Genomic DNA, 26,182 nt, shown 5'->3' on the forward strand with positions numbered 1-26,182 from the left:
AAAGGCAGAAAAGGCTCTTTCAAATTTGACAGGATTGTTGAGCTATTCAAACAGAGGCTCTCACAAAAATTGCTTTAACTAATGTAGTAAAGTAAAAAGCAGAGAGAGAAAGAAATGCTTCTTCAATTAAAATTGCTGAGGAAGACCATAAAACCACATCCTGGAGTTAAATATAGCACATCAACAAAACTTGTCCTTCTTTCAGGAGTGTGAATCTGAGACTGTGATTGACCAAGAGCAGCACCATCTTTAACCAAACTCCTCCTCATCCTCCCTTCTCCTGTAATGAGTCAAATACCAAAGCGAATGAAGGGAGGTGCCTGTTGATTAAGCCATAGGCCAAGATGTACACTTGAGGTGAAGGGAGTTCGCCATGGCAACCTCCGCCTCCAACTTCTCAGGTCTAATTAATGGAGGAGCAGCTCGGTACGCACCTCCTATTCAGCTTCAGATTGAGTGCTGACAGATGGGGAAAGTGTCAGGCGGGAGAGCACTGAGACAACAGAGAACATTAAACCTGATCGCTAACACACGTGTGCAGCTCGTGTTTATGCGTGTGTGTGTGTGTGCGTGCGTGCGTGTGTGTACAAGCTGAAAGTGAGTGCTGAGTGGTGTGGATATAAAGGTGTCTTTGTTAAAAAGAGAGCCACTCCAGTCTTCAATCCGACGTTTGGCCCCAGGGTGTGAAGCAAGCTCAAAGGGAGTTAGAACTATAACTCCTCTATTCAATCACACACATTCGTAAGGATGTTTATTCATAAAAAAGATAAAGTGCAGCAGAGATTTCATGCAATTTGTACGTGCTTAAATGATCMCGTGCAATCCCTGACAAATGTAAACAGAGAACATATTTCATGCTTGCTGCCACGTGAGTCTGTAGCGTTACCGTAAGGTGAGCGGGGATAAAAAGGTGTGGTTTCCTTCTGCGGGATCTCCTGGACTTTGCCATACAGCTCACTGGTGGAAGCCTGGTAGAACTTGACGCTGCTGGTCAGACCACACGTCTTGATTGCATCCAGGAGACGCAAAGTGCCCACACCGTCCACATTAGCTGTGTATTCAGCCAAGTCAAAGGAAATCTGGGAACAAAAAGAGGGGGGAAAAAAKGAGACGGTTTCAATACCAATAATAAGATCTGTACCAAAAAAACTGACGTTTCTGCTTATTCCTGCAGAACACACAATAAATCAGAATTTTGGTTTTGAGCTGTAAAATTCAAAATGAAGGCAGAAAAATATCAGAATGCACCAAGGAAACGATGTCTCCTTTGCACCATCCATGATCACTATGCATGAACTTGTAAGATATGTGGACACTTTGTACTTAAGATTGCAGAAATATCCAAAAGAATAATAAAAAAAAAAAGTTCTGTGAAATGAGGGTCAAACAGAGTTGAATTTACACACATTGGAATTCAAGTTACTTACTTTTTTTTCTCACTGCCTGCCATTAAAAGCAAACTTTTCTTGTACTGTCAGTTAGGAGTACAAAAACTATTTTTCCTCCATGCTGGTTTTGTAGGCTGTTGGTTCACACAACCWATTTGTTTGCATATTCAGGGTCGTTGTACATTTGACCCCGAATATACAATTGTACAATTGAATAAATGACAAAACAACCATCACATCCTTTAATGAAATAAATGTAGAGGACTATTACTGTAAAAAATATACAAACATTGTTGCTACAATAAATCGACACATTAAGAATAGAAATTAATCACGTTCTTATATGTTAACTGTTTGRGTCATGACACAAAGCTTTTACTAAACAATTTTCAAAAAACAACCCCAAAAATTATGCTAAACAAAATGTACTTTAAACTTAAAAAGGCATTTCTAGAGACAATAGCAAATCAGACTCTCTCTAAAATTCCTACTACAACTCCCAGAATCCCTCCTTCCACTGCAAATGGTGAAAAGAGTGAACTTTATAAACGCTTTGTGGGAGATTAMATTTAAATTGTAAATGGTTTTGAGAAGGTCCGAGTGTATGGGTGACACCGTGTGCTGTGAGTGCGTAAGCTTGAGTGTGTGCCAGCTTGGCCTCAAGCTTCCAATCAGGCGTGACTGTTAAAAGCCAGGCTGGTTAGTGGTCACCACACCTGGTGCRAGCCGCGTGGGCCACATTTAAATGGAGGAAAAAAAACTCCAACCTTTTAGTGTGTTCACACCAGCACTACGTGTACACACACACACACACACACACAAGTAGATAAAGACCCCTTATTTAAAGCTGGGATCCGAGAACACTGGACCTCTATTTCCCCCATGACGTGCACACACACCAGGAGGAGGTTTAATCAAGTTCAATCACACTCTGCAACTCAGTGTAATTACCTGTGACGCTCCACTCATGCTTTTACTTTGCATTCTGGCATTTTCATTTATACTTACATCAATTACAAGAGAAAGTGAGAGGGTACTTTATACAGAGACATACAGCACACATTACATAATGGCCATGTACACTCAACGCAAGAGGTTGGCGCAAAACTTGAAACATTTGGATACAAAACCAAACGGATGCAGTTTTACACGATATTCACAGAAGGAAGTTGAATTTTATCTGGGAATTATTTCAGAGTTGTAGGTTTTCTTGGAGCCGCATCAAACAACTGTTTTCCTTTGTAGATTTAGCAGATTGTATAATTTATTTCACCTGTTGCATGTTGTTCTCTGTTAATGGAAAAACAAAAACTCATAAAACATCTTAAAAACCCTTTTGTTCAATGCACGTTTGCTCACTTACTAGACAAAAAAAAAGACTGTGTATTTCGACATGAATCATCTACAGAAAATTCTACATTTTTCATAGACCCTAGACTTTTTTCTAAATGTGTCACATGTCAAAAACCTATGTTATTGCATTTAATTGTAACTAATGTTTTGGGCAAAKATAGCAGAGGTTTGTTAGAGAAGATTGGTGAAGAACATCACATCCCTTCTAAAATCTGGCCGTTTTGGAAGTATGGCAAGCGCAAAGCCAATTTTGCAGCCTCACTTCTGTAAGACGGAAATTGAATAACAATCAGTGTGCAAATGGGTGAATGACTGAATGTAGTTTTAAGTGCTTTGGGGTTTTCTGAACTGGATAAAGTGATGTAAAAGTACAGGATAGTTACCATTTACAATCTGTCCAGTGTGAAACACTGAACTTATTTCAACTGACTGTACCCAAAAGACTTTAAATCTACTCATACATAGTCACTCTTTGAAATCCGCATTGAGTCTTACTAGCATGTGCGATATAGAAAATCAGAAGTCCATGTTAGCAGACAAACACAAATGTTTTGATTCAACAGTTGAAAGACGAGACTCACAAAGATGTGACACTACACAACCACGTACAGAGGGTAAAAACCACTCTTATTTTGTGCTACTACATCCCACAATCAAAACTCCTTCCCACACACATCACAGTGTGTGTTTCCCTTCAGCTCTCCTCCGGAGATGAAGTGCATAGGACACACATGCAGCGTCTATCAAAACCAGCTGAGAAGGCCGTGGCCTAGTGTTTCTTGACAACTTAAATCAAACAAATTGCTTTAATGCCTCCATTCTCTATCATTATGATATGTCCAGCCTGAGCGATCACGGTTGCGAGGACGGACGTTTGCGCACACCACTCGAAGAATGTGTGTGTTTGGGGAGAGTGTCATTGTGACTGCTGGGCCTCTCAGACAACCTGCCAAATATTCTTCTGTTCTGGGAAGTCAGCCAAGCTCTGTCAGCATTGGGGGGGTCCACTGACAAGCAAACATTTTGTCTGACAGCAAAGCATCCATTTAAAAAGCTTCTAAATGTACAGGATACATGTGCTGCAATTGGCGGTTTCACTTCTTTCGTGCTCACACAGGGGCTTGTTGAAATGCATGCCTGAAATTGTGGAATGTGACTCCATAAGTGTGTGAAGGTATGCAAGTGTGTGCTCACTGACAATGTGCCCAAGAGTAGCGACACGTGTATAAATATGAGCTACATTAGTTTAGCCATGGCCTTCGCTTTCGTGCATAGAGAAACAAATGGAGACATTGAGTCGTATATATACAGGTGTAGGTGAGTTGAAAAGGAATGTGTGCCGTGTATTATACTGTGTCATTCAGAATGTTACATAGATTCATCAGGGATACCAATGTCAAATTAATTTGGAGCTTCTTATGATGCATTTTAGCCATTTTCTCTTTTTATGGTGGAAAAATAAGACGAGCAACTTTGTTGCTTTTAAAGTAAAAAATTGGGAGTTAAAGTGTAGCTATTATGTATTTAACTTATTCTAGTCTTCACAGGTTCTACTACTGGGAAAAACAAACACTTTTTTAAAAACTTCCCCATTGGCTTGGAATGTAGTGAGAATACTGAAGACATTATTCATACAAGTGAAACTGGATTTTGATGCCAAACATTAAGGATGACAATCCCATATTGCTTGTTGTCCAGCAGCTACTTGCAGACAGCAAGTTCTGGTGGACTTTGACCAACATTTTCATGATAAATGTTAATCAATGCTGTTCTGAGTATCTTGAACAGCATTGATTAACATTTTGCATTCAATTTTATCTAAACAATTGTCACCTGCCATCAAGGGTGAAAGTTTTGGTTGAGCGGTTGGGACAAGGAGACAGCTGGAGTTTCTAGAATTATGCCAGAACCTTTGAAGATTTGCAATGTTATAAAACAGGTACTCAATCCTAAATTTCAAACTTTAGTTGTTGAATTTTAACCAAACAAATATTGGAAGCGCTTTATAAATTACAAAAGGTCGTAAGCCAATCAAGGACAGCAAAGCAAGGGGCAAAAATAGAGAGTGAGAATGAGGAGGATGAAAGGATGAATAAAAAAAGAGACATGATAAAGGAAGACGAGAATGAAATGAAGAACAGGAAAGTCAAGAAAGTGAAATAAATAAAAATCAAGGTCTAAGAGAAAAAGGCAAAGGAAAGTTAACACAAATAAGAAAAATAGGACATTAAGCAGAATATAAAGTAATGGAAGAAAATCAACTCCAGCAAAATGAAACAGAGGAATATGGAAATGGGACAAAAAAAGTATAAAAAAGACAGAATAAAAATAAGTGAAAAAGGAGGGATGAGAAAAGAAGAAGGAAAAATAAGGTGAGAAAATTAATAGGAAGCACAAAGGAAAATTAATAGGAGAAAGGGGAATTGGAGAATAAAGAGAAAGGAACGGGGAGAAGAGAGTACAAAAAGAGAAGCAGAAGGCCAAAATGATGGAGGGGAGGTAAAACGGAAAGAATAGAAGTATGAAAAGGTGACATCAGACAAGGAAGTGGTGAAAGAAAAAGAGAAGGGGAAGAAAATGAAGAAAAGGGGAACATGGGAAAGGAAGAAGTAGAAAGAAGACAATAAGTTCATTGATAATCCAATAAACCACCTGTGTTATCAGTCTGCGCTTTGAAACAACAAGAGTAAACATGCAGTGATGTGAGACTGGACAAAAGGCAGTTTAAGGTTATTAAGGCTGTTCAGGGTTTGTCTTAAAACTTTCTATGCATCCGATAAAAATGTTGCATAAATGTTGATCTGAGCTGATATGTGAATGTTCCTGGCTTGATCACCCGAGACCTTTTCTTTTTTCTTGTTGCAAACATTGATATTTTTTTCCCCGACTTAACTCAGGAAAGAAAAAGACAGTAATCAATCCTGAAGGTGGAGAAAAGAAAAGGGAAGAAAATGTGACAGGATCTGGAAAAAAATGCGTTCATGCTCAAGTGTGAGAAGGGGAGGCTGTGGAAAGAAACCACAGACAATTACACCTTTAATCAACAGGTTACAGGCCGACCCAAATTAGAGCAGTTGTGTTTTCCCCAAAGACAAACAGACGGATTTCCCTCCAGGAGAGAGCCGAACCCACGCAGGGCAGCTCAAAGTCAACAACAAGTGTCACAATAAGTTACGAGAGCATCAACGTAGCAGGCCAGCGCTACACGAACTTTCCATGTTTTCCAGAACTGTAGCCTAAGCTACTGTTGCTGTATGCGAGCCCACGCTGACAGCTCACTCTCTGCAAACAGTKCAGCATCTCCATCATCATGAACCGCTGTGTTGTGATGAAACTCCAGAGGGAATCTCTGCGCCTCGAGCTCCATCTTGGTGGAATGTGTCACTGTGCATAAACACACACACACCTTTTACAAAAACACGAGAGCTGTATTTTCCCCCTCGCCCTGTGCCAAATGGCCTTTCCCTAAAATGCAGACACAATGAGAAATGAAAGAAATTCAAACGGTGAGAGAAGTATATGAACAGTGAGTGACATGAGAGTGTAACCGAGACGAGGACGCAGCATTGCATCATCCAGCTGGAACGCATTTTCCCCCCGGTGTTTTGCCGCCGGCAACMAAGTGCCGCTTAAATGGGTCACAACGCGCAGTACCGCTCTCCAGTCTGATAAATATCAGGTGAAACCACAGGCATGAATACCTGAGGAGACCTTCAGCAAGCATCAGCGCACAGTGCACACACGACTACAGATACCAACCAAATGCCAAGAGTTTCAAAATGAAAATCCTGGTCATAAATAAATGTTTGGGGCATTAAGATTAAATATGACCACAGTGACATGATTTAATGAGCTTTAATTAAAGTGCACCTGAAGGAAGTCCCAACAGTGAAGTTATTTATAGAATATCCGTGCTGAAAGAACTCTTCCGATAACATAGCTGAAGTGCTTCAAATATCTCAAGAGCTTTTTTTATCTTTTCAATGACAAAGACGACAAAGAAGAGTGTTGTGACAGACAGGCTTGTTTTCGTTTTGCTTTTATTTCTCTTACGCTAAAATGTTTAATCTCTTCAAACTGCATTTAATTTCAGGCAACAACAAACTAAGTAAATAGGCGAAGCGATTTCCAAATTATGCCAAATGAGTCGTATATAAAAAAAATATTTTCTTGGTTCTGCCTCAATAAAATTAAGCTGACAGGTTACCTGGTGGCTCGGGTAAACGTGGCTTTAAATGAGGTTTGAGATTCGATTTGAGTTTCCGTTCACTTTCACAAAATGTTTAGGATTTATTGGATTGTTCGTAAATTTTTGCTGGGTCTTCTCTACTCTGTCCACATGTGTATTTTGCACCAAGAAATAAAATAACCTTCATACAAAATCCTCCTACACAGCACTTTTCTTTCTGGGCTGTATGAATRTGAGCCAGAACCTATCTATGTGCTGCACAATAAATACGGCAATTCACCACATAGATTCATTCATGTCTGCTGCAACAAGAGAAAGTCCGATATTTACTGCCGCTATTAATCCTCACGTGTGCTAAAAAGAGGAAGATGTGCAGAGTGTTTGCAAACAGTAACTATTTATAGTCTCAGTCAGGCTTTAAATCAGCTTTGAGGTGGAACTTTTCACAAATTATGTTTTTTGTGTTTTGTGGCAACCTTCTACAAAGACATGAATTGCTTCAACGTGATTTTAAAACAGAGTTCATCCCTCATTTGTTCAGGTCTTTCTTTTTTTGTGGCTATTCAGTGTTCGCACAGCCGTATAATGTGATGCTAAGCACAAAACTACTTAGAGAGCTTGGGAGATGGGATTTATAAGATAAACTTACGTGCTTGAAACATAAAAGAGAGTTCTCGGTGAACATTCATTTTTCAAATCTCGGCTCTCCACATGGCAGAACATGCATCCACCCACTAATCCCCCCCCCTCTGATGTTCACTCATCATTACAATCACATCTCAATCCCTACATTTTTTTGTCTAATTACAGGCGTCTTCTGCTCAGTAAGCACAAGTGTTGCTGCAGCYATGGTAATGAATAAAAACATGTACACAGATCAGGTGAATCTGATAGAGAGACAGACGTGGAGAGAAGTGCAGTGAGAACAGACTATGTCAGGGCAGGTAGACAGAAAGTTGAAGGTCGACTGTCAAATTCAGRATTTTTGACAATGYGTCTGGAAAGTCCCCGTCTGCCTCGCGGCGCTCCCCTTAACCTTTTTCACTCCTTTTCTGGGTGTCTGCACGCATTATTGTTGATCGATGACGTGATCTGAACTGGTGGCGGTTGTTCACTCCACAGCTTCATTTCAACTCTAAAGCACAGATTATGAGGGATGTTTGAYGTATGTGGCTTTGATTACTTGGATTTAGCATTTAGGCTTGCTTGTTTTTTGCATACACAGAAGAAAACTGTCTAAGCTTTATCGTAGCTTTATTTTAATGGACAGATGTAGAACAATAATTTGAAACTTCTCTTCAGCACACTAAAAGCAAAAAAAAACAACAGGCCAGACAAAACAGCTGACAAATGACTTCAGGATCCAGAAATACGCAAGGCCGAATGGACAGCAACACAATTAACGAGTGTTTTAAATTATCTCTGAAAGCCCTGAACGAATGAAAGGAAACCAACCAGGTTAATCAAGTCAACCACTTTTATGCCAAAAGGTTTTATGACGGCAACTAATTTTTCATTTCTCAATTTGATCTCCTTTTGTGCCTAATGCCATCCACTGCTGGTTATTCGAAGATAATAATTTTTAGCGTTTGAAGAGCAGACAGCAGAGGTGGATTCGTACACTTCGTTCTTTTAACGTCGGATCAGAGAGCCAGGAATAGAAACTCCCTGGAAAAGTCATTCAAGAACAGAAGAAGCCTCACATTCTTTCTTTCCCTCAAGTCTGCTCGTCTTCCCTGCAGACATTTACCACCAATCAGTCATTGCTACCCTACAATCGCAAATACAAGCGTAAACATAGCAACAGGTCCTACAGCGGTGAGCTGAGGTCATGCCCAGGAGGCTTCAGTGGAGGAGTCCTCATTATGTGAGGATGTGCAGGTAGGGTTCTGGTATCTGTGATAATTCATAAGAATTTCACARCAGAGATCTCAGGACATGTTTGTAATAGTGTTATCATCATTCAAACCTTTCTTTGTTTGAGTTACTGTTATTTAGCCTGTTTATAAAATTTGGCCACATGCCCATGCGGCCACTTATCCACATAAAACATGCAAGCAGGGACTAAGGTGATTGGCTTTTTTTTTTTATCAAAAATCGAATGTGTGACTTATTCCTTTGGGTATGGTAGCTTTCTGTTAGCTTTCAGAGAAAATCAGATCTTTAAAGTGAATAATGGATTTTGTGACTGAAATAAGCYAATAAGAGAAGACTKTATKCATTAGAAGACACTGGTTAAAAATGTGTTACTAATAATTAAGAGTTACTGACTGGGAAAAAAATAAATCAACATCTCAATTTTAACCTTTTTACTTTCTAAAGCTTTTGGTAGGATGAATTAAATAATTGTCACCAATAATAATACTGGTATACAAGAACTAAAATAAATAAATAGATAAATAGTTGTGGTTGTTATAGAAAAAGACATTTTGATAATTCTGTGTAAATATTGTTTCTAAAAAACAAAAATTTAAAAAAATTAAAAAAACATCCTCTACCAGTGTAATTCCTAACAYTTTAATTAATCAGCAGAGCACGGCCATTACTTCAAAGTAAAGTTTTACTGTAGAGGCGATGAAAAACCTCCCGTATACGAGACCCCTTACCAGACCTGAGAGACAACTATTGCATCCTGGTCTTCTGTTTCTCCAGCTACCTAAACTGGAGATCAGTTTAAATGGACCAGCTGCTGCTGGTCCATTTAGCTGTGATGTGCACAATACTCKGATAACAGAGACGACGATTCAGAATGACTTAAATTGATGCATTCTTCTCTAGAAACTCCCCCTCTTTACTCCATCATTCCCAAACATCTTCCCCTCTCCAGCATCCACCATGCTCCTTTCCATCTGGCAGCGCCCACAAACATCCCATCCCGCACTGTTTACTTGATAAATATCCTCCTTGTGAGCAGAGGAAGTCACYGATATAAATCCCGACCCTAATCTTCCCATGTGGAAACACAACTCTGCCCTGTTGTTGCTTTTTGTAAACTACTTAAATGCTCCATGATGTTATTGTTGCAGCTCGCTGCTTTTATTCTGTAGTTTTGTCAACTGAACACATTCTCATCACATTCTTACATTTGTATGGCACACCTTTGAAGCACAAGGCACCACCTTTATTTTCATTACACAGACAAACAGACGTTAAGGGTTAGAGTGAGATTTTAAAACTTCTTTTAGCCTTCTGGCATCCAAAATAAATAAAAAACRTATTTTTTTGCTAGAGTGCACCAATTGTTAAATAACTAGTTTTTGTGGWGTCATATTTTTTTCTGGTATTTAAATTAACATGAAATTTGATTTTAAAAAGGTGATCTGAAGACTCCACTGTGGAACGTTTTTACACCGTGGGAATTGTGGCATTAGATTCAMGCAGCCTCCTGGAACCCTCACACCTCTCKGAGTCCACTCAGGACCCCCTGGACAGAAACAGCTCAACAGCTGCATGACCGCTGTAGACTTGACAACAAGAAGGATCCAGGTTAYGGTCCAGCAGTTTCATGATGGTTATAAATACCTTCCCTTCTGTCCTTCAGATTCATTAAAGGTGTCTGGTTGGTGCAATTTGAAAAATGTGTAAACTTGGGACTTTATATTATGTTCCAATAAAGACATGTCTATGTGCATCTTCAAAATACAGTATGCAAAGAAATACAGTTCTCACTCTAAAGCTCACAATTTCTTACTTAAAATTAATAAGAAATTCCTTTCAAAATGTAAAACACTGAGAAAAAAGAATTAAGGGTTAAACAGCTGAAAATTGGTGCTTAAGCTTAATTTGCTACGTCTAATTTCCTGAGTATGAAATCGAACTGTGACACAGAAACCTTTTTTGGCTTCCTCAGGCTGGGACACTGCTGACGCAAAAACAAATCAAAAACACAGCGAAGGCTGCACGGTTGAACGAGACCAATGAACCACCTACACTTTAGAGGATAACACGTTTGAGACCATGTGTGTTGTGCTCTCTGTTTCTATGGTTACGACCCATCTCTCAACATTAGGAGACTCATTAAATGATGGTGTGATGTAGGCGTGGCTGACATTTCTCATCCGTCCCAGCCCCATCAGCCCCAGAGCTTTCATCTGGAGTGAATTAGGGACATTAGCACTTTCTTATCTCAACGTCTTTTACCGTCTTTCCCGCTCCACATTCCTGTTTCATTCCTCTCTCGCAGAACAATACCCACTTCATTGTAACGTCAACAGACTTTTGCATTCTTAAAATACAAAAAAAAAAAAAAAGAGAAAAAAGATGTCATAATTTTGCTAAGAATACTATCACACTTAAACTTTCTTGTTCAACTTAAAACAGGTGACTCGGGTTCAGGCCCACAGATCAGCACGCAGACTTGTGCTTTTAAAAGAGGGCTGGCCAGATCCACTCTGATCCGTCTAAAAATACAAAATGTACAATTTAAGGGAGGAAAAAAAAAAAGATTGATTAAAATTCTGCTTTCTATAGCTCATTCTGCTCACATAGAGACAGACTTACGAAACATTCACATGTGACCTGAACGTTTGTGTGCTGTGTGGAGGAAGTGCAACAGGCCTGTAAATACAAGAATATTTGCACAAAGGCTAAAATTAGCTCAGAGTGTATAAACAGACAGACACACACAGCCGGTAATCCACGTTAATACCAGTCATCAGTCTTAACATAATGTTGTGGAGCTTGGTCAGAGATGGAAATTTAATCTCTGTCATTTATCTCCATTATAATGGCTTCAGATAGCCTACAGGTTTGACACTGCTCTGACACAACATTGTTAACTCTTAAAGTTACAGTCTAGCCACTGAATCAAGTCAGAAGACAACATTGCAGAGGCACAAACAAGTATTTGATGCATATAGAGTCAAAAGAAAAACCTCCAAATGATCGGACAGAATTATTTCCAAATTGCTGCCGCGTGTTTTATGAGTTTGATTTTAGACATTTCATCTGCTTGTTATTTCAAGCCGTTTGTAAGGTAATTAATTGCCAAACTATTTGAAGTCAATCATTCCATGGAGATAATTTTTACAAGTGGAAAACATTTGAGATGGTTGTCAAGCTTCCCAGGTGTGGACATCCCAGCAAATATCAGATCAAAGGATGTTAGCAACAACCCAAAAGTTCAACCTCATCTTCAAAAGGTCTCAGCATGTAAAATGTTAAAACTCATAGCAGCATGATTTTGACAATAAGTATGGCTTGTTTGGAAGGGTTGACAAAGTTGGCATCTTTTATCAAAACTGTTGTGGCAGCACAACATAGGACTGCAACTCTGGAACAATGTCTTTTAAACAGGTGATGGCAAAGTAGAGGTGTTTGGCCATAACATACGACATCATGTCTGAGGAACGGTAAACACAAGATATCCACACATATATCATACAAACCTCCAAGCACAGTGGTGTAGGGGTTATGATTTGATTTTTGTAGTGACAGAACTACAGTACTCGGCAGTAAGAATATCAGCAAACTCCTCTGTATACCAACGTATTCATGAGTCAAAAGTGAGATCACCTGTACAACAGCTGCAGTTTTAAGACAGATGTGCAGACACTAATGTCTGCAGGAGTGAAGAAGCGCACTAAAGCGTGACCAAAATGTATCCACCACAATATGTGAAACCGTCCTAAACAGGCATTTAAGGATTAACAAGTTATTGTTGCTAAAGGTTCTTCTACAAGCTACTGAATGGAGTGTAGCTGCAGTGACTATTTGGAAAAAAGAGAGAAAATACATATTATTAGTCTAATTTTATAAAATAGTGGTTATGGTGACAAATTTTCTCTATTTGACCACCTGAAGTTTGCGTTTTATACAAACGGTAGGCGAAAGAATTTGGTGGGAACATCAGGCATTTGAAACGTTGCAATTTGTATCAATTCTCTTGTGACAATTTGCTACAATTATTCTGAATGATGCTTCTTCATTCTTCTGTTCTTATTAATATGCTTCAATAGTCCAACAAAAGCCATTTCTTTTCATTCTGCTCCTCATGCTGTATTTTTCTTTAATCCAACGTAATTATTGTAGAAGGCAAACAAGTTGGTGCTGTACTTTGTCTTTGCTGACATTCAACTGGCTTAAACATAATCTTTTCCGAAACCACTGCCCTATTACTCATGCATTATTACCCCAACAGTGGCACTTCCCTGTGTGTAGCCCTCTGTTGGTCACATGGCAATTAAATGCCATCAGCATATCATCAGCAGAAACCCATGATTCACGGTTTTACAAATCCACGTGGAGACGCATGCACACACAAAGACACATGCAAAAGCACAAAGACAGCTTAGGAGAAGACAATTGCCTGAGTTCACGTCCAGCCCAGCTCCGCCTGCCTCGCTCACCAGAGCGGGAACACAGGAGCAGGGGTCGGCATGCCGGGGCGGGCTGTTGCTGAGAAGCTGGTCTTTGAAGGAGGCCTGTGGTAAGGAAGGCTTTTCGGGAAGGGGAAGTGCTCTGCTTGAAGTTTTGGATATCAGTGGAAAGCCTTTCTTTGCTATGCATGGCAGCAAATTCCTTTATCCTGCAGTGCTTTTCCAATATCAGCGGAAAGACGGTGTCAAAGAAACATGTAGCAGGATTATTTTCAGGAAAGGACAGGGGGAAACAACCACAATGCAATCCCCAAAAGAGAACATGAGGAGATGGATGCCTCGGTTTGAAATTTGGAAGTATTTCACTTTATTGCAAAACTGCCACACAATTAGGTGGCTATAAGAGCGTTGCGCCTGAAGTGGAAAATGATAAGCCAACATGAGCACATGTAGGAAGAAAGTCTGCTGACCCGAACTATCCCACGATCCACCAGCAACCTGGCGAAACCACAAACTCAACCTCTGGCTATCCAGCTGCTTGCTAAAGAACATAACTCGATTATTTTCACAGAAACTCCAGCAGGGAGAACTCTGGGACGTACTCTCAAGTTACAGTTCAAACTAATATGCATTCCTTCAGTAAAGGGTCTGACAACGCCTAGTCCAGTCAAAAATGAAAAAAAAAAAACAACCTGTACTCGAGTACATAAAAATTATACTTGGATCTGGTGAACACAGTTAACCAAAATGACTGTACTGTCAAAAGACTTGGAGAAGATCTAGTTGCATAGAAGTTTATTGGTAATAGTGGGTTTGAATTTATTTTCCAATATCAGAACCTAACAATGTCAAGGCATACTTCAGCTAAACAAAAAATATTCAAGAATTGCCCTTAGAAATATATTTTATGCTCATTTAAAATAATGTTCAAAATATACATGTATTTTTTTTTCATATTTTTATTGACATTGCAAAATATATGAAAACAAATTATGTGTTTTAGGAACAGGTCATCATCAACTATTTTAAATTGCAACATTAGTCCTATGTTTGTGCTTGAATGATTCAGTAACAATACACAAACTTTAGCACAGAGAACACATATTTGTGGCTCAACACATATTTTACAAAATGACCATAAAGTTAGGCTTTTTTTAACAAATATAGAAATATATGCTATATGCCACTGGAGTTGTGAAAATAAATATTTCATATATATTCGTTTCAGTTTGGAACTGGACAGTAGCATCGCTGTTAGTACTGTTCCCTTGCAGAAAGTAGAACTTTGATGCAAATCCCAGCCTCGACTCTTCCTGCATGGAGTCTGCATGTTCTTCCTTTGCAAGTGTGGGTTCTGTCTGTGTGCTCCCACTCCAGCAGTACAAAAATATAGCATGTTAGATATATAGGTCTCCCTAAATTGCCCTTAGGATTGAGTGGATGGGTGTGTCTCAGAATATAAATTGAAAAACACTGAAAAACAATATTTTATCAAAACTCCACGAGACCAATCTTTCCAGGCTGCTGCACTCAGGCAGTGGAATACACTGCCAAACCTTCTGTATAGTTTGTACTTAAAATACTTTTAAAAACTTGACTGTGGATACTTCCACAAAGCAACTGATGGCAATTTGATTCTAAGAGGCTTTTAGTTCAACTTGGGCTTATGATATGCATTTATGATTTCATTGTGTTTGCTTTCTGTAATTGTGCAGGACTGATTTTATTGACTCAAAAAGTCAACAGGAGCAAATGGCAATTCAGACGAAAATCTTACGAGTGGAATTTTTATGACTGTTATCTCACAAACGAATGGTTCAGGAACGCTGATACAATGTGGCTTGTTTACAGCCATGGAAGAAGAAAGGGACTGAACAGCAATGGAAAGACACAAGCGCTACTTCATTTAAAAAGTTTGCCAGTGTTAAGAGAGGCCTTTCTTTAACAAAGTATCGCATGAAGAGCAATAATAACCATCCATGACTGTCCATTAAAAAAATCTGTTTCGTAATTTAAAAGTCCTTTGATCAAGTGATTCCAACATGTTTTGGTCCTCAACCGGTTCATGCAAATGCAAGTCCACACTCGTATCTGGTGTCCGGTCTTGATTATGTTTTCACAGAGTTCTCTGTCCTCACCTCTACACTGCTCTTCCGCCCAAGCAGCCAAAATTACAACAACCCTCAACTCTTAAACCCTCCGCTTTCCCGGTAAGGCTGACCGCAACCTGTCCAGCCTGGGTCACCTTACCCGTTTACCGCATGGGAGTGGGCACAGTGCTGCTGCACACAGAGAGCCATTCAAGGCCTCGCATATGAAATCTCTTCCGTTGTAGAGATGCTTTACACTTTTTCTGCATATTCATCACTCAGTGTTCACGTCCTGTCTGGTTGAGAGTGAAGGAAAACAAGGCACAGAGACAGTTTTTATACGTTCTCAGAGCGTTTCTGTGATGGAATCACAGAAACCAAACAAGAGTCAGAACGAACCCTTTAGAAGTGGCCAGCAATTTAAAAAAAAAATCTAAACATATATCAGAATTGTTTGATGTAAAATGCTCTATCAGACATGATAAACATGCCTTTTTTTCCCTTTCACATGAAGAGTTGTTGTTGAAATTCATAAAGAAAGAATATGTTCTTCCCCTGAAAATGACAGTTGAGGGATTCTGCAGAGACCTGCCAGTCACGTAGCCGTCATGGATCATCTCCCAATCTGGCAGCAAGTATCAACAGACGCTCACATAGAGAAATGAGAGCTAGTATTGTGTCTGTGACGATCTCCTTAGTGCGGTTACACATGTAAGCAAACAACAACATACCACAGTGACACCGCTGGTGCTCTGCCAAGTCTGTGCTGGCAGCCACTCCTGTCAGTTAATCACGGGCTCATTGAGGTTGATGGTTTTTACAGTGTTTCTGTTCTGTTTTCTGAGTGTGTAAAAGCTCTGTGATTGTCTGAATAGGTCTTGGTGCAGTGTGTTTAATCAGTCGACATGTACAGTCGCTGACGGCATCAGCTCTTTCAACAATGTCCTTCGGGATGGGATTATCGTCTAAGTTATGACCGGATTTTTAAATGTCTTTGCAGATACAACAATCACACCTCAAGGTGGATGCTTTATATAGGCTGTTTGAGAAGATATAATACAGTAATGGACAGAAAATAATTGCCTTCGGGTCTCAAATTTAGGCAAAATAATGTAAAAGTGAAGGAAAATGTAATCCTATAAATAGAATTATTTTGTAGAATTTATTTTGTATTTTGTAACAAATATATACATATGTATCTATATACATATATATGTATATCCTACAATTTATCTACACTGCTCCAGTTAGGCTCATTCTTTTTCAAAGTTTAAAAATACATTGTTTTTTGACGACAAAAAAATCAGATGGGGGGGGAATCTTCCCATCCTGTATAGAAATTATTGATCTCAAGCTAATTAGTTTGAATATTATCCTCCAAAGCACTTTGAATTGCCTTGCTGCTGAAAATGTGCTACATAAATACAATTACCTTACCCTACCTCTGTTTGGGAGAAGTGCTTACACAATATACTTCTAACTTCAAACATAGGGTTTGGACCCTATTTCAAAACCACCAGTTCTAGAGAGAATCCATTAACTCATCATTGGCTTGAACAACATAGATCTTCTATAAGGCAGGCCTAATGCTGACCTGCCTTATAAATTCCTGCCAGAACGCCAAGTTGTGCCTAGGAATTAAGATAATGTTCTTTCTTTTCCCCCTTCACCTTGTACAAGACGCAGCATTACTTTCTCTTACCACAAGTTCCCGAGACTTCCTCATTTTCTTATAATTGTGAATGAAACTAGAGCCACCAAAATCTCATATTTATGCTGGCAAAGACGAACCACCACACAATAAATCATGATGATTGAATATAAGTGTCATCAAGGTGTCATTTTGTTGAAAAGTGTTTATGTTTCTATTTAAGCCTGCATGTGTATTTTTCATTCTCTATGGTTTGGTCAAAGTTGCCAATAAATTTAAAATTCTGAACCTAATTTGTGTCTTTAGATATTATTGCAGTTTGTTGCTGCATGATCATTTCTTCCTGGAACAAACACTGTCAAACATTTATATGACGTATAAGCCCATGAACTGTTTTTATTGTTTTAATCCTAAATATGTGAATTGGCCTTTAAACTGCAAAATAATGCATTTAACAGACACCTTAATGTTAAAGGTTTATTTTGTGTCAATAGTTTTGATGATAAACTGTCAAACTTTGTGACGGAGGGTATAATTACTGGGATATTTATATCATGTGGCTGTGCACATATGATAAAAGACTTCCCAGAAACAACCATTTCTGTTTACAACCTACAAAAGCAATAAAGAAATTCTTCAGTTGGCTTCCAAAGCCACATTTGTGTTTTTTCAACCCCTGAGAAACATTTAAGTGGTCAACTAGTATTTCTAGATACATCCGTCCTGTTATTGTAAAGACTAAGGTTGTCTCAGAACCAAACTAAGACAGCATAAACATTAAACTGATGGTTCATTTCTRAAGGTTTTAACACTAGCAATTTTAAATTAAACCAAATGCAGAACTATCTGCAGTAAGATCCATTAATCTGTAGAATAAGGAGCAGCAGTGCTGAGTCTTCTTGTGTGGTTTTGGTGGGGCATATTTTCTTTCTTAACCCACCCGTCAAAGCCAATAAGTGAGAGAAAAACCGAGTATAACCGCGAAGACTGCACTGCAGTTACCTATAGCCGCTCCATGTAACAGCATGTGAGTGTTCCTGTAGATCTCCCCAAGGGCAGTGAGGTGGTGACTGACACTCTAGTAATGCCTTCATGTCTCCTAAACCTAAGCAGGGTCTTTATATGCACACTGAATGAAGACATGTCAAAGAGGAGCAGAGAAAGGGAGAAACATCTGGCCCCGAGATGTTCCCCCCGGCTCCCCGTCCGAGGGCTCAGCTTCCAAAACGATACAAGTTACAACACAATCCACGGAAACAAAAGACGGAGAGCCAGACCTCTCTGAACTGGCAGGCATCAGCAGCTGTGGAGGCTCACGCCGAGGATGGACCTCACAAATGCTTTGACATTCCCAGCTCTGATCACAATTGCTTTCTTCAAATGACTACATTTTCCTGGACATCATGTAACTTGGCAAAAACAAAGTACCCATTTCCAATTTTTTTTTTTTTTTTTTAATCAGACACTAAAACACACTAGATACAGTTATATACCATTTATTAATATCCTAAAGGCTAAGAATGATTTTTAATCTTTAAAAACATATTTAAAGATAACTGTTAAATATGAAAAAACCTATATTTATGGTAAACAGAAAACAAAAACAGTAAACAGAAAAAAAGTCATTTACTGTAACAGAGTTCATTATTTCAAACAAATATCCYCAACAAAATTAAAAGAAATTGTTAATGGTTGGGTGAAAAAATATTTTTCAGTCTTAAGTTTTTTCAATTAGAAATTTGGGATTTTTTTATTTGTCACTTTCTTGCACATGGCTGCTAACTATTAGTCTTTACATGGTTGTGACATTTGATCAAAATGTGATTAAATATCCAATTTACTATAACTAGCTAGTCAAAATATTAGGAAAAATGTTTGAATTACCTTAAAAAATTAAGATATAGTCAATATATTTGTAATTATTGTCTGTTATTCTAAAATGAGGATGAGRATTTAATCTCCACAAGTGATTCCCCCATAAATAATGAATTCCATCAATGTACCATACCGTAGGGAAGGTAAAATGTGAAGTCTCAACATTCTTTAATTAGCTAAACTGCATATCATAAATTTATAATCTTCCTACTTTGCTCTTTAACCACGCCCCAGCKGATTAAAATCCAAAACTTTGCCGTTAATAGACACAGTTGTCATGTTACTTGACTTGGAACAGCATATTTAAATGTCATTAAAATGCAATCCGAGGTCAGAATTGTGGCTTTTATACAACCAATAAACAGTTAACTGAATTAAATTTATGTGCAAACAAAATGTCTCAACATGCTGAGCAAGCTCTCTTTCAAATACACATACATTTTACACGAGTGTTCGATGGCAGAGAATCAACTGGCAAGGGGGGGAATTTGGTTTTATTGAAGTTCCACAGTTTATAGCCMTGCTGCCCGGAGCACGACACTTTAATTTGAGAATAATAAGATCAGCACAACACGTTGGTTTTGCTGCACCAGGCGAGACACTTTTATTACAACAGGCATCACTTGGAGAATATTATTGTAAACCCTTTGCTGTGGTGGTCTGGGCTGACCACACATCTATAAACAGTCCGAGCTGAGATTGCTAGCTCAGCTTCATGCCAAAGCTGATACAACCACATAGTGGCACTGGGATGCTGGAAAGATTTATCATGGGAACATTTAAATTCCCTGGTGGTTGAATCGAAATCACTACCCTCCTCAGAGGGAAAGCGTGATCCCTGCCCTGGCCACTTCTTTTGTTTTCTCCCTCATTATGTGTGCAATTAAATGAAAGGATGGTCAAAGTGCTGGAAATGTCAGAGAGCTCAAGCCCTTTGCTACATTGTGACAAAGTTCAAAGACGTCAAAAAAAAAGAAGAAAAAAAAAGGAAAACAGATGTTACGCAGAGAGACCGAAGAACACAACCTCCACAAGTTCTCACACAAAAATAAAACATGGAGAGGTCCACTCCTCCCTCTGCCATTTCATGTTCAGTTCTGAGTACTCTGATTGCGTGTGTGTGAGAGAGAGAGAGAGTGTTTGTGTGTGTGTGTGTATGCTGTTGCGTAAAAGAGACAGCATGAAGAGAGCAAAGAAAAGTAAAGACAACATCGGAGTGTTTTCTTTGGAGTTTGCTCACACTGAACGCAAACGGAGGAGAACAAGTGATCGTCTGACTAATCACGTTCAGTTTTCTGGTAGATGCCACCAATCGCCAACTCACAAACCCACCTCTCTTCGAATTKACCGTCTTTAGGACACGCGGCATATCAGACCCATCTCGGGGTCACTTACTGCAGTTTGAGCATGTCTGTGACGAGCCATCTGCAAAGTGGGCACTTTCCACAGCCGTTTACACGCTTCAGAAGGGGCCTGCCATGGTTTCTTTGTAAAGAAAACAGCTGTGGGGTATTTTTGAACTAAATGGTTTTCTGCACATGCCTGACTGTGTTGTATTCTGCCATATTCAAAATCTAAATCTGAACTGAGTGATAAACTGATGAACTAACTAAACTGCCTGAAAATCCATTGGTATTAATTACTTAGCAATTACTTATTAAGACCAATAGTATTAATGATACAATACCGATTATATCAATAATACAATTGGTATTACTTATTGTAAAATATGGGTATCACTCCCACATTTTATACAAAATATGGGAAGTAACGTCCTGAAATGTGAAAATTTGTGGAGGTTCAGCAAACCTCATTATCCTGTATCACATTATGGTTTGAAAACTGTGTTCTAACAATATACTCTTCATGTTTGAACAATATAGTATGTTGTTACATTATACACATTGATTATGCTATAATAAAGTTATTAAAGTTCTTTCAATATTGATATGTTAGTCAYGTGAAAACTTAATTGTACAAACTTGAAAATTATACTGGTTGAACAACWATTTTTCTGGTTAAAACRYGATACATTTTATTGTTGAAACATAATCTATGTTTTCCTTGTACCATTAAGTTGACRACAGTGCAGATCAGCGACTGAGAAAATGTCTCGTCTATCAGAGCTGATTATGTTTTAACATATTTCAACACAAAAACGCGGTGGGCCGCTGCAGGTCTGCCCTAGTGCGTCTACCACTGGGCTCTAGGTGGAACCCTGAGCGTGAACACCTTAATACTGATACGCATACTTCACTTATCAACAGCTGTCACTATCACTATCAAGATAAGCTCGAGATAATTTAATTAATTGCAGCACTGTTACTTTTTTCCAGTAACGATGAGGAAACCACGTTGCACTAAACCAAAAACAATTACAGGAATCTGTCTGTGTAATAAGCTCGCACGGTGCCAAGAGGTTCCAGGCTTTAAGTAARCAGTTGGAGGTCGGAGGCCTCCTGACAGTTCAGTACTCATCTGCCTCRGCCTGTCCGTCCATCAGAATAACTTGCCCCACCAGACGCCAGCGCAAATGATCGATGGTTCTGTGGAAAACCGAAAACCCCTCTTTCACAGTGACAGAATCAGCCACCATAAATAACAGAGACAAGCTCATTTATCTCAGTTAGCCATTAGATTCTCACAGTGCCAGAGATGTTTCTTGTCACTGCTGATGATACCAACGTTAGTGATGATAATGGGGAGATTTTATGATCCAACCAGTCATTCCACAGCATCCCCCGAAGGCAAAGGGTAACAGACAGATTTCAGGAGCACTAGCACACCTGTTTCACCTTTTGTGAGGACACGCGAAGCACTCAATGTGTGAATTAATGACTCCGCTTGGAAACGAGCACTCAAGTTTTCAAAGGCAAAAGACAAATGTGTTTTAGAAGTAAGAGAAAAAAAGAAAACATCTTAATTGTCCCACCTGAATAAACAAATAACATTTCTTAGAGCTCTGAAATATCCTGACAAGTTAAACGAAAGAACCTCTATATTTTCCACTGAAGCAGAGCTGGAAAAATTGAGGAGAAAGAAGCCAAGGCAGGAGGGCCGAAGGAAACAATGAACACGTGCTGAGAGTTTGATTAATGATCTTTTTGCCATTTGCCACTCATGTGTCTGGCAAGAGTACACTGCTGGACCAAAGGCACCGGCAGCGTCTGTGTGTGGCCAAACACTCACCTTATGAYAGAGAAAGAGAGAGAGAAAAAAATTTGGTCACAGACACAATGTAATAAAGGTAATGAGCAAAGTAAAGCATGTATATATGTTTTTTTTTATTTATTTATTTATATCATGCCAATTCCATTCTTCTTTTTAAAAATATAAATTTGAGTCTGTTCAGTAGTTTGTTTTTTTTAAACTGGCATGAAAAGAAATAATTATTTAGATCTTTCTCCAAATTACCTTTCAAATATTTTCAATACATGACCACATCTAGAATTACATATAAGCTAAAACTGAAAAATGGCAGACAAATTGTTCAGGATGAGTTAGCAGGAGACTGTAGCAAAAAAGGTTTGAAAACAGACAAAACCTTGATGGTCCTTATAGCCACCGCAGCAGAATCACCGCCGAAATATGAAGAGTTGGTCTTTTCACACAAAGATGGGTCGTATATGACTAAGATAAAATATTCATGTAATAACTGATGTGGACAAACGCATTTTTTAGATGTAAAACTTAGAAGAGCTGTCCTTACTAATTTACTACTGGTCTGCCCTTCTAAATAACTCTGCTCAATTCTCATCTCCCTTCAATGCTTTGTCTAGGATTTCTCTGATTATAATCAATTTCTCTGGCTGAATTTCAACTGGGCCAATCAGAAGGAGTAGTTATGAATAATCATGGTGATTTTTTTCTGTGCTATGGTTGTAGTTTGGCAATGATAGAGGACGAAGTGAATGAAGATGTCCAGTTCAGTTTGGATGTATGCTTACAAATATTGAGCAAATAAAGTAGAAGCAAGAGGAATGCTTAAGACAAGATGTTTCTTCACAGTGGGATGATGGCTTACAGCACATGCATAGTGTAACTTTCTTCACGACAGCCAACCATCAGCCTTCAAAACTGCTTCAAAACTACGGTATGTCAGCAGTCTCCTCCAGCACTGATGCAAAGGTCAAATATGTCAAATATGAAGGAAGATCTTGGAAATACAAAAAAAACTAAACCCTCAAGAACATTATTTTGTGTTTTGCCTTATAGACTGACACTAAAAAAAGGAGGTCTAAATATGAGAAAAATATTTGCAAATATACATTTACACATATTTGATGGTTAAAAACTGAGTTAAGAACATGTTAATTCCAGAGAATCTTACTATCACAATAAATACGCTAACCATCAACTGAAATGGACTTCAAATAGGTGTTCTAACCTTTATTTCTATTTATCTTGCATTATCCATAATTGTCAGGGTGATCACAGATTCATGTAAATCAACAAAATGTGAATGTCGTTGAGCCGCTGCGCTCTAAGCGTATTGCACCTGAAGCTCCTGCTCTCTCCGAGAATAAAAGCTTGTTTGTTTGGTTGACAGGAGACAAGGGTAGGAGCGGCTCATAAAAAACATGACAGCCTGATTTAAAACTTTAATGAATACACACAGGTAAAAACAGCGCCCTGCACACACACATTGATAAGAAATTCCAAACCACTTTTATTAACTGAGAGACTAAAACAATTACAAATATAGAGATTAGAATCTAATGTCATAACTCATCTACCCATTAAACTCTCATCCCTGTCCTCATCGCAAACATCGCCTCTGCTCTATGGTTGTTTTGCTCCAGGATCATCATTCCACAGCATTCAAATGAGTGAGATCATTGCTCATTACATCAAGATTTTGCAAGTTGCTTGCAACCCTTAAATCACCCAACAGACAAGCTTTTAAGCATGGACCAACATGTAGACACCACAAACACTTTCGACTGAAGTCAGAAATACAAACTGCCTCTCGACACAAAATGTCTTCAATAGGGAATTTACAGCTTGTAAAATAGCAAGAACAACCTCACTTAAGAGAGTATCACCTGCTAACATAATTTTCCTTTTTTTTAAAAAAAAAAATCAGTTAGGAACAGTAAAGCTTTGACTCTAACCGAGGGTCTGTCTGGGTTAGAAAACCACCAAACCTGATGGCTGAATTGCCCCAACACGCCATCGGCAGGGGAAGTGTGTGTGTGCGTTTGTGTGTGTGTGTGTGTATCGTCTGTGAGGGTGTGAGCATGCAGCAGAGAGGGCAGCAGCAGTCAGGACTTGTGTTCACAGATTAACAACAATGTTTACTGTGAGTAATGAGCTTATGTCACTTATGGAGGGATTGAGCGAGGCTGCATCTTCTCGCTGTCTGTCAGGGCCGATATGGGTGTTTGGTAATATGGTGTAATTAAGAGTCTGCAACCGAAAACAAGAGACTGATTTCTCTCAGTGAAACCATAATAATGAGTGGGTGCTGCCTGACTGTCACTACCGAGACAAACTAGTACAAACACCATATAAAAAGGCAATGCGTCTTGACAAAGCTTTTGTTTGTGAGTATAAAGTTGCTAAGTCTGTTACTAAAATCCTTTGGTACACAAAATAAAGCTTAAAGTCAACTGAGCTGAGTATGTTTGTGCTCTTTGTGTAAACAAGAACGACATCGACTTTGCACAAGTACTTCTATCACAGGTGTACATATGCGCTGATACAAACCGATCTCATCTGATATTGATACTATATTAGCACAGGTGTGGCTGATACAGAATGTCATCACGCAGCAGGCAGGTGTTTGGCTCGAATCTACGTTATGGAGACTTTCTGTGTGGAGTTTGCAAGAACCTTCTGTGAATGCTTCCCTGAAAGTACTTTGGTGTCCACACATACTCCAGAAATATCCAAGTTATGTTAGCTGGTGACTTTAAAGTCCCACATTTAAATCCAGTTTCATTAAAACTGTCTATTTTGGTCCTGTGATGAGCAGTCGACTTCTCCAAGATGTTTCCTGTCTCTCAAATACTGACTGAGGTTTAACCCTTTATGTAGACGTGCATTTATAAATGTACCCACAGTGGCTGGCAAAAGAGCTGATGGTAAAAAAGAGACACATTTACTCAATCGCACACAGTCGTACACGGATTTGTAGATTGTTAAGCATTTTTTGTAAGGTTCCTTGCCCAGGGAAACATCAACATGTGGCAGGAGGAAACAGAAATTAAGGTCACAACTTTCAGACTGCGAGACTTCTACTCTTCCCATAGAGCCACAGTCACCCAGTTTTTTTGGTGGATATAGTGTTAGCAAGAGTTAATCGTCTTCCTTCAGAGCAAAGGAAGGTAACAAATGAACTGAACATTTTGTGATGTATATCATCACTGTTTTTGTTGGGGGGGGGGGTTCATAAAAAAAAATCGTTTTTGCTTTTACAAAAGCATGACAAATGACACCTAAAAGCAATAATGTTTACAATATAGCAATTGCAGTGGAATGTTTGAATGCAATATTGCATAAAATATGGATGTGTCATATTTTAAGAGTCATCCATACCCACTCTGCATGTCAAAAATGTATTCACCCAATTGGATGGCCTCCAACTGTCCACGATGTTCACGTCATATATATATTTTTAGTAAGGAAAAGAAATGTAAATTAATCTTAAATCTATGATATAAGTTTCAACAACTGTGTTGTAATTTTAAGTTTTCCTGATATCATGCAGCCCTAAATCAAGTAAGAGACACCAACAGAATTGTCTGTTAATATCACTATATAACAAATGTCATGTAAAAATCATAACACGTACTATTTTGCCTTATTGTTTTGCTTAATGCAGTTTTTTTTACTCAAACATAGTTGCAAAAACTATTTTGACCGCGTCTTCAATTTAGAGCATTATTTGTTTTGGCATAATAACAACCTCCCTTATGTAACTACATATTTAGACAATTGCTTGCAGATTTGATAAAGATCTGAGTCCATCAAATCTGAGACTCCATGTGTAATTATCCAGAAGAAAAACAACATACAGCAATATGTTCTCTCAAGGCAAATCACTTAGAATTAACTGAAGAAGATTCCAAAAGAAAACACACAACATCAATGGCTTCTGATAAATTATTAAAAAGATCAAATGTGGATTTTCAAGGTCGATTACTGCCTAATGTTTCCCTGGAGGACATAGCAACAAGCACAGGAAGATTGATGAGCTTAATAAATATTTAGTGTAATTCCTGGTTACAGACTTCTCACCTCAGTGCTCAACTCACACAAACCAAACTAATTAACACAAACTATTCCAGCTTTGTGTGTGTTAATTGTTGTAAGCC

General features: G+C 38.7%; 1 protein-coding gene across 1 annotated transcript in view; it reads right to left on the reverse strand.

Moving 5' to 3' along the window:
- gmds (GDP-mannose 4,6-dehydratase) overlaps window positions 1-26,182 on the reverse strand; it is a 127,676-nt gene that overhangs the window by 78,253 nt on the left and 23,241 nt on the right. Inside the window, exon 5 of the mRNA XM_008406879.1 lies at window positions 887-1,079. Coding sequence (XP_008405101.1) covers window positions 887-1,079 — 193 coding nt within the window. The remainder of the gene's footprint in view (window positions 1-886; window positions 1,080-26,182) is intronic.

Source organism: Poecilia reticulata, linkage group LG4, assembly GCF_000633615.1.
Source record: "Poecilia reticulata strain Guanapo linkage group LG4, Guppy_female_1.0+MT, whole genome shotgun sequence".
NCBI classification, from domain to species: Eukaryota; Metazoa; Chordata; class Actinopteri; order Cyprinodontiformes; family Poeciliidae; genus Poecilia; species Poecilia reticulata.